Raw genomic sequence first — 10,298 nt, forward strand, 5'->3', positions numbered from 1 at the left:
TTCATCAAATACATTACAATAATGAACCATGTTCAGTTTTGCATTGATATCTTAATTGTTAAGTTAGATTTTTTTTAACTAACGCTAATGCTTAAAATAAATCATAAAATCTTCTCATGGACTAAAATTCATATTCACACCAAATCTGGTCCCTGGACTAGTCACAATAGTCCCTAAAGAGAAAATAACATTGATGCATTCAAAGATGGCCACACTATACCAGGAGATGCATATTAGCACATACGTTAAAATATTCTCACGAACCATAGGACCAAATTGGTACGTTTTAACTTAGCTTTTCTCAAACTAAGGGATTGGTCAAAAGATGGCTGAGTTGTTGACAAAAGTCTGACTTTACATGTCCATTTAAACCGCTGTATATCCACTACACAGTGGCCTACCAATTTGAAACTTGCCATAGCCATTATGAACATCCCTAACATGAACCACACTGCATATGGTATTGATATCTCAAAAAACAAAACTATTAAGTCATTCTTTGCATATGTAATGCTAATAATCAAAATCTGCAATCATCTTCATGACTCATATGTCAGATTCACACTAAGACCAGCTGTATGTTAAACGAGATAATCAAAACTCAAACATTAGAAACAAACATACTAATGTAAAAACTTCCGAAAAGATCAAAGTTGTATTTTAGATGCATTTTATTCCATATACAGTATTTATTTGGTGCAATGGTAAAACAAATACATCTCCAAGTAAAAGAAACACACACCACTCCAAACAAAGTTGAAAAAAATCATTTTCGTAATTTTGAAATTACTTGTATTACTCATGTAATAGGTATATTCAGGACTGCTGACTTGAATGGAAATAAAATTGACAAAAGCTTTGCCTTCATAACTTTTTGTTGAGCATTCATACACAAAATTCATTTGTAAGCATTTGCCTTATGCTTGGGCAGAAAGTTGAAATTCTTGGGTACAGGCCCAAGCAGCATTTCACTGTGGAGAAGGGGAAACAGACCATTATTAAAAACCCTTCTTCATGAAACTATTCAGCATGTGTGTAATTGGAACAGATATTCAGCCTGTATAAATACATTAGTATAGAGGTAGTCTATACTAATTGAAACCAACTGAGAAATGCTAAAATGGGACTATTTTTAAAGTGCATTAACACACTCATCTTATTGGCTGGTTAAGCTAAAAGCCACCATATAAAGCCCTCAAGAATATGGATTGAGATATTGCTCTTGCAACCTCCTACTATGCTATTTTTAATTGGAAGCTTCAACTACTGAGAATGATTCAAGAGGTCAGTGCGAATGAAAACCAGCATACACTGGCGGCCATAACAACCTAGGTTAGGATAAGCAACAGTGATCTTCACCTGATCTTGATCCAGTCCCCTACGTGTTGACTTGCCATAAGAGACTCCAGGTAGTCCCTGCCCATGTAGTAGGGTGGTCGCTCGTTGATCTTCTGGGGCACTCGTTCCAGCAGCCCAACTGGTATGTACCTACAAAGGAGAGAGGGTAAGATTGGCATGTCCACATTAAATGTGTTAAGGCATTGATGTTTACAGTTATAAATTAAAAGAATATTTTGAATTGGTTGAATTCTAGGTTTGTGAAAGACGGTAAATACAGAGAAAAATGATTTTCGGCAGTCCTGAAGGTTCTCGTTTGTTTGTCTTCACCTACATCAACCTATTGATCAACCTATAATGCACTAAAACAACTATTGTGTATGTTTCTAAGCATTATTACAGTGTGAATACCACCTGATACTTCGTGCCTATACAAGTACCCACCTGCACATGAAGGACAGCCATTCCAGCAAGAAGTTCCTGGTCTTCTCCAGGCCTTGGGTGTCCGAGCCCCAGTGCTCCAGGCCGTAGTGGGTGAAGTCCCTAAGGACATCCAGCCGCTCGCTGGACGAGATGTCCCAGTCCCGCCTCTCCTTGATCTCTGTGAAAACCCAGGGCTTGATGAGCGCGCCCCTGCCCGAGAGAAAAAGTATTACAACTAGAGCTGGAGTCGATTAAGGCAGGGGTTCTCAAACCTCCTCGGACACCCCCAGCTGTTTCATGTATTTTAACTATTCACTGCTAGCACACCTGATTCAAATGGTCAACTAATTATGAAGCCCTTGACTAGGTGAATCAGGTGAGTTAGTTCAGGGCTACAACAACATTGTGAAACGTCATGGGGGTCCCTGAGGAGAGGTTTGAGAACCACTGAGATAAGGGACTGAATTGAAAGTGCTTCCCATCTCAAATCAACCCATAGCCCTTCATCAAGCCTCCCTATGTACTTCTGTAGATCTGAAAGGATTGGATAAAAAGTAAGCTATATGGTATCAACTCATCCTCTCAGAGCGCACTACTCTGATCAGTCAAATTGTGTGAAATCAAAAGCATGTCTATTCTTTTCCATTAAGATACCAACCTTGCCAGCATAATACCCGAAACGTCAGTCTCTCTAGCCTTCATGGCGTCATAATAAGACAAAATGTCTCCATTACCTGCATATAAGAGAGATGAGGTTTAACAGGTGCACACACAAACACACAGAAAGAAAAACATGCATGCACGAACACACTAACTTTGTGAGATTGAGACGCCACGCGACCCGTACTCCATCACCGAGCATACTACTTGCCAATGTTCAATCATTAAAGAATAAACTTGGTGAACTTAAGATCGAGGATCTCCTTCCAAATGGACATCAGATTCTGCAACATACTCTGTTATACTGAGACTTTGCTTTCCTCCGACATACAAACTGATTATATACAACCAGTGGATTTTACAGTTCATTGAGCGGATAGGAAGCAGGTTCTCTCTGGCAAGAACAAAGGCGGAGGGCTCTGCTTTATGACCAATAACAAGTGGTCCCACGGGGGAAACGTACAGGAACTTTCGAGCTTCTGCTCTCCCGACTTGTAATACATGCTGCCCTTTTTAGCTTCTGAGAGAGTTCTCAGGGATTATAGCCATGGATGTGTCCATCCCGCCCCAAGCAGACACCAAAAATGCTCTCAAAGATCTTCATTGGACCCTGAAAAAGCTGGAGACCGCATAACTGGAGGCAGCATTTGTCGCAGCGGATATGAACTAAATCAAATCAAAGTTTGTCAAATGCGTGTAGACCTTACAGTGAAATTATTACTTACAGGCCCTAACCAACACTGCGATTTTTAAGTAAAAAAAATAGGTATTGGGTGAACAATAGATGAGTAAAGAAATAAATACAACATTAAAAAGACAGTGAAAAAGAACAGTAGCGAGGCTATATAGAGGCACCGGTTAGTCAGGCTAATTTAGGTAGTATGTACATGTAGGTATGGTTAAAGTGAATATGCATATATGATAAACAGAGTAGCAGTAGCGTAAACTAGGGGATTGGCGGGTGATGGGTGGCGGGACACAATGCAGATAGTCCGGGTAGCCAATGTGTGCGGGCACCAGTTAGTCAGGCTAATTGAGGTAGTATGTACATGAATGTATAGTTAAGGTGACTACACACATCTGGTAAACAGAGAGAAGCAGCGTAAAAGAGGGGTTGGTTGGGGGGGGGGGGACAATGCAAATTGTCCAGCTAGCCATTTGATTACTTGTTCAGGAGTTTTATAGCTTCGGGGTAAAAACTGTTGAGAAGCTTTTTTGGTCCTAGACTTGGGGCTCCGGTACCGCTTGTCATGCAGTAGTAGAGAGAACATTGGGTGGCTGGGGTCTTTGACACTTTTTAGGGCCTTCCTCTGACACCGTCTGGTGTAGAGGTCCTGGATGGCAGGCAGCTTAGCCCCAGTGATGTACTGGGCCGTATGCACTACCCTCTGCAGTGCCTTGCAGTCGGAAGCCGAGCAGTTGCCGTACCAGGCAGTGATGCAACCAGTCAGGATGCTCTCGATGTTGCAGCTGTAGAACCTTTTGAGGATCTGAGGACCCATGCCAAATCTTTTTAGTTTCCTGAGGGGGAATAGGCTTTGTCGTGCCCTCTTCACAACTGTCTTGGTGTGTTTGTACCATTCTAGTTTGTTGGTGATGTGGACGCCAAGGAACTTGAAGCTCTCAACCTACTCCACTACAGCCCCGTCGATGAGAATGGGGGCGGGCTCGGTCCTCCTTTTCCTGTAGTCCACAAACTTCTCCTTTGTCTTGATTATGTTGAGGGATAGGTTGTTATTCTGGCACCACTCGGCCAGGTCTCTGACCTCCTCCCTATAGGCTGTCTCGCCGTTGATCAGGCCTACCACTGTTGTGTCGCCTGCAAACTTAATGGTGTTGGAGTCGTGCCTGGCCACACAGTCGTGGGTGAACAGGGAGTACAGGAGAGGACTGAGCACGCACCCCTGTGGGGCCCCAGTGTTGAGGATCAGCGTGGCAGATGTGTTGCTACCTACCCTCACCACCTGGGGTCGGCCTGTCAGGAAGTCCAGGATCCAGTTGCAGAGGGAGGTGTTTAGTCCCAGGATCCTTAGCTTAGTGATGAGCTTTGAGGGCACTATGGCGTTGAACGCTGAGCTGTAGTCAATGAATAGCATTCTCACTTAGGTGTTCCTTTTGTCCAGGTGGGAAAGGGAAGTGTGGAGTGCAAGAGAGATTGCATCATCTGTGGATCTGATTGGGCGGTATGCAAACTGGAGTGGGTCTAGGGTTTCTGGGATAATGGTGTCATGTGAGCCATTACCATTCTTTCAAAGCACTTCATGGCTACGGACGTGAGTGCTACGGGTCTGTAGTCATTTAGGCAGGTTGCCTTAGTGTTTTAGGGTACAGGGACTATGGTGGTCTGCTTGAAACATGTTGGTATTACAGACTCAATCAGGGACATGTTGAAAATGTCATTGAAGACACCTGCCACCTGGTCAGCACATGCCCGGAGCACACGTCCTGGTAATCTGTCTGGCCCCGCAGCCTTGTGAATGGTGACCTGTTTAAAGGTCTTACTCACGTCGGCTACGGAGAGCGTGATCACACAGTCGTCCGGAACAGCTGATGCTCTCATGCATGTTTCAGTGTTGCTTGCCTCGAAGCGATTTAGCTTGTGTCACTGAGCAGCTCGCGGCTGTGCTTCCCTTTGTAGTCTGTAATAGTTTGCAAGCCCTGCCACATAAGACGAGCATCAGAGCCGGTGTAGTACGATTCAACCTTAGCCCTGTATTGGCGCTTTGCCTGTTTGATGGTTCGACAGAGGGCATAGCAGGATTTCTTATAAGCTTATGGGTTAGAGTCCCGCACTTTGAAAGCGGCAGCTCTAACCCTATAGCTCAGTGCGAATGTTTCCTGTAATCCATGGCTTCTGGTTGGGGCATGTCTGTACAGTCACTGTGGGGACAACGTCCTCGATCCAGTGACTGATGGGGTGTACTCCTCAATGCCATCGGAAGAATCCCGGAACATGTTCCAGTCTGTGCTAGCAAAATTGTCCTGTAGTTTAGCATCTGCTTTATCTGACCACTTTTTTTATAGACCGAGTCACTGGTGCTTCCTGGTTTAATGTTTGCTTGTAAGCAGGAGGATAGAATTGTGGTCAGATTTACCAAATGGAGGGCGAGGGAGCGCTTTGTATGCATCTGTATGTGGAATACAGGTGATCTAGAATTTTTTTCCCTCTGGTTGCGCAATTAACATGTTGACAGAAATTAGGTAAAACTGATTTAAGTTTCCCTGCATTACAATCCCCAGGCACTAGGAGCGCCACCTCTGGGTGAGCCGGTTTCCTGTTTGCTTATTATGTTTGCTTACAGCTGACTTACTGCAGTCTTAGTGCCAGCATCCGTCAGTGGTGGTAAATAAACAGCGACGAAAAGTATGGATGAAAACTCTCTTGGCGAATAGTGTGGTCTACAGCTTATCACAAGATGCTCTACTTCAGGCGAGCAAAATATAGAGACTTCCTTCGATTTCGTGCACCAGCTGTTTACAAATATGCACAGACCGCCTTCGCCCCCTAGCTGAATATCCATTTCATCATTCTGCTACGATTCCATGAAACATAAGATGTTACAGTTTCTGATGTTCCGTTGGTAGGATATTCGTGATCGTACCTCATCTAATTTATTGTCCAATGATTGCACGTTGGCAAGTAATATTGACTGTAATGGCAGCTTTCCCACTCGCCTTCTGCGGATCCTTACGAGGCACCCCTCTCTGTGTCCTCTGTACCTGCGTCTCTTTCTCTTGCCAATGGCGGCGATGTCAGCCTTGTTGGGTGTTCGAAGTACATCCTGCTTGTTGAAGAAAAAAATCTTTGTCTAATCCGAGGTGAGTGATCGCTCTCCTGATATCCAGAAGCTCTTTTTTGCCGTAAGATACGGTGACAGAAACATTATGTACAAAATAAGTTACAAACAACGCGAAAAAAGACATAATAGCACAATTGGTTAGGCGCCCGTAAAATTGCTGCCATTTCTTCCTGCGCCATTTTACATTTTTTAAGTAATTTGAAGTCTGCGCTCCTGAATCATCAACACATTGACGGTCTAACTCGCGCAAATTCCACACTTGACCACTGCTACAACGCTTTTCGACACGGGTATTAGGCTCTATTCCATCCTCAAATCTGACCACGACTCCATTTTGCTCCTCCCCGCCTACATACAAAGACTAAAGAGGGACGTTCCAGTGGTCAGGTCTGTACAACACTGGTTCGACCAATCAGAATCCATGCTCCAAGACCGTTTTGATCACGTGAACCGAAGTATGTTCCAGATTGCCTCTGGGGATAAAATGAATGAATATACCGACTAAAATGTGATGTGATACCAACGGTGACTTTCAAAACTTAATCGAATTAAAAACTGTGGATTGATGGCAACCGTGTCAGGAAACTGAAGAATGGTCATTTATCGTGTTACAGTTGTCAATATGTATATATCATATAAGGGATAATCAACGAGGGGCTATGTATTCTCTGGAAAATAATAGAGGTCGACCGATTAATCGGAATGGCCGATTAAGTCGGGCCGATTTCACGTTTTCATAATAATCGGTAATCTGTATTTTTGGCCACCGATTTGCCGATTTTTTTGTTGTTGTTGTTTTTATAAATATTTTTTAACTAGGTAAGTCAGTTAAGAACACATTCTTATTTTAAATGACGGCCCAGGAACGGTGGGTTAACTGCCTTGTTCCGGGGCAGAACGACAGATTTTTACCTTGTCAGCTTTGGGATTCAATCTTGCAACCTTACGGTTAACTAGTCCAACGCTCTAACCACCTGCTTTACATTGCACTCCATGAGGAGCCTGCCTGTTACGCGAATGTAGTAAGAAGCCAAGGTAAGTTGCTAGCTAGCATTAAACTTATTTTATAAAAATCAATCAATCATAATCACTAGTTAACTACACATGGTTGATGATATTACTAGTTTATCTAGCCTGTCCTGCGTTGCATATAATCGATGCGGCGCTCATTCGAAAAAGGACTGTCGTTGTTCCAACGTGTACCTAACCATAAACATCTATCTTAAAATCAATACACAAGTATATATTTTTAAACCTGCATATTTAGTTAATATTGCCTGCTAACATGAATTTCTTTTAACTAGGGAAAATGTGTCACCTCTGCAACAGAGTCGGGGTATATGCAGCAGTTTGGTCCGCCTGGCTCGTTGCGAACTGTGTGAATACTATTTCTTCTTAACAAAGACAGCCAACTTCGCCAAACGGGGGATGATTTAACAAAAGCGCATTTGCGAAAAAAAAGCACAATCGTTGCACGACTGTACCTAACCATAAACATCAATGCCTTTCTTAAAATCAATACACAGAAGTATATATTTTTAAACCTGCATATTTAGCTAAAAGAAAATCCAGGTTAGCAGGCAATATTAACCAGGTGAAATTGTGTCAGTTCTCTTGCGTTCATTGCATGCAGAGTCAGGGTATATGCAACAGTTTGGGCCGCCTGGCTCGTTGCGAACTAATTTGCCAGAATTTTACGTAATTATGACATAACATTGAAGGTTGTGCAATGTAACAGGAATATTTAGACTTAGGGATGCCACCCGTTAGATAAAATAGGTAACAGTTCCGTATTTCACTGAAAAAATAAACGTTTTGTTTGAGATTATAGTTTCCGGATTGGACCATATTAATGACCTAAGGCTCGTATTTCTGTGTGTTTATTATATTATAATTAAGTCTATGATTTGATATAGCAGTCTGACTGAGCGGTGGTAGGCACCAGCAGGCTCGTAAGCATTCATTCAAACAGCACTTTCGTGCATTTTGCCAGCAGCCCTTCGCAATTCTTCAAGCATTGCGCTGTGTATGACTTCAAGCCTATCAACTCCCAAGATTAGGCTGGTGTAACCGATGTGAAATGGCTAGCTAGTTAGCGGGTGCGCGCTAATAGCATTTCAAACGTCACTTGCTCTGAGACTTGGAGTAGTTGTTCCCCTTGCTCTGCATGGGTAACGCTGCTTCGAGGGTGGCTGTTGTCGATGTGTTCCTAGTTTGAGCCCAGGTAGGAGCGAGGAGAGGGACGGAAGCTTTACTGTTACACTGGCAATACTAAAGTGCCTATAAGAACATCCAATAGTCAAAGATATATGAAATACAAATCGTGTAGAGAGAAATAGTCCTATAATTCCTACAACCTAAAACTTCTTACCTGGGAATATTGAAGACTCATGTTAAAAGGAACCACCAGCTTTCATATGTTCTCATGTTCTGAGCAAGGAACTTAAACGTTAGCTTTTTTACATGGCACATATTGCACTTTTACTTTCTTCTCCAACACTTTGTTTTTGCATTATTTAAACCAAATTGAACATGTTTAATTATTTATTTGAGGCTAAATTGATAGTATTTATGTATTATATTAAGTTAAAGTAAGTGTTCATTCAGTATTGTTGTAATTGTCATTATTACAAATAAATAAGAAATCGGCATCGGCTTTTTTTTGGTCCTCCAATAATCGGTATCGGCGGCGAAAAATCCTAATCGGTCGACCTCTAGAAAATAATGACGTGGAAGGTGTATGCTAGCGGAGTGGAAATAACCTTCCACGGAGTTGCATTATTTTCAAGAGAACGCATAGAGCCTCAAGTTGATTATCCCTTTATACCATGGCTATAATGTAACACATTTACAGCTAGAAATGGGTTAATTTGCAGGTAGAAATGTGTTCAACATCCAATGAAGTAGCTAGCAAGGTTACTAGTGTTGGATTCTGGGTAAACTTTGAACATTGATTTTCTAGAGACATGATAGACATGGTATCTGAGGGATGATAATGGTTTTTACATCAGAAGTTAATGGTTATCTGTAGGAGTTAGATGGCTTTGGAATGTGTAGGGGAGACGGGTGGAGATCTTAGAAACTAACAATGTCACTGAGGGAGAGAGGGTGATGTATAACGTTTACATTATGTCAGGATATGTTATTGTTAGCCATCAGGGATCCTCTGGGAGGAGAAGAGACACAGTCTGGTATCAATAACCACGGCAGCCTTGAGTTGGGGAGGACTGAGTACTTTGGAGTAGAGGTCAGGTTAGATGAAGTGAAGAGGAACAGATTAAGGTTCAGACTAAGGTTCTGTCTAGCAACAGAGGTGCATTGGCTGTTCAGTGTGTGAGAGGAGACTCAGCCTAGGAGAAAGGGTTAAATATCAGTGCTTGTGTGAAATGTGATGTCTGAATACAGCTGTGTCGACCCTTTGGGAAGAATTAAACTTGGTTAAGCTTCTCTAGTGTCCGTGAGTTATTTACTCTGAAAAATAAGAACCTATCACTAGATAACAGAAGTTGCCTTAGTAACCAAACAAACAGCCATTACGAAATCAAATTAAACAAAGCCAATGTTTTTAATTAGACTTCTTTCAAAAGCAGCTCAAACATGAAGAACTATAAGCCACTGAATTCTACCTTGCAAAAACACTGCTTTATATAGAAATAATGCATGCTCTAGAATGACCTTCAAGCCAATCAGAAATGAGTATTCAACAATGCCAGTTTTTATTGTTTCATTCACTTCCCTTTGACCCGCACTGTTAAATTTCCCTGTACCTTGCTACATCTCCAACCCTGTGCATGTGACTAATAAACTCTCTAAATCAAACTTACCAAAGAGTGGGATGGGGCTGGCGAGTTGGGAGCAGGTATTGATGTAGTCCCAGTCAGCTGACTTGGTATAGCGCTGTTCTCTGGACCTGCCATGCAACTGCATAGAGACTTGAAATTACTCTTATGCTACACATCCCTGCCTGTGACGAAACCAACACAGAACAGTTTACTTAGGCTAGATCGACATTAAATTCTGACAGACGTACCGTGATCATGGACACACCCCACTTCTTCATCTCTGGGATGAGTTTAT

At 42.4% G+C, this 10,298-nt stretch overlaps 1 protein-coding gene across 1 annotated transcript in view; it reads right to left on the reverse strand.

The window, feature by feature from the left end:
- Positions 1-656: 656 nt before the first annotated feature.
- The window catches only part of dus3l (dihydrouridine synthase 3-like (S. cerevisiae)), a 25,651-nt gene continuing 16,009 nt past the window's right edge, over positions 657-10,298 (reverse strand). The window contains exons 11-16 of the mRNA NM_001140439.1: positions 10,252-10,298; positions 10,046-10,142; positions 2,420-2,495; positions 1,783-1,971; positions 1,360-1,488; positions 657-971 (exon numbers count right to left, since the gene is read on the reverse strand). The exon at positions 10,252-10,298 is cut by the window's right edge and continues 64 nt beyond it. Of these exons, the coding sequence (NP_001133911.1) occupies positions 899-971; positions 1,360-1,488; positions 1,783-1,971; positions 2,420-2,495; positions 10,046-10,142; positions 10,252-10,298 (611 nt within the window). The 3' untranslated portion in view covers positions 657-898. The remainder of the gene's footprint in view (positions 972-1,359; positions 1,489-1,782; positions 1,972-2,419; positions 2,496-10,045; positions 10,143-10,251) is intronic.

Source organism: Salmo salar, chromosome 27 (assembly GCF_965601325.2).
Source record: "Salmo salar chromosome 27, fSalSal1, whole genome shotgun sequence".
NCBI classification, from domain to species: domain Eukaryota; kingdom Metazoa; phylum Chordata; class Actinopteri; order Salmoniformes; family Salmonidae; genus Salmo; species Salmo salar.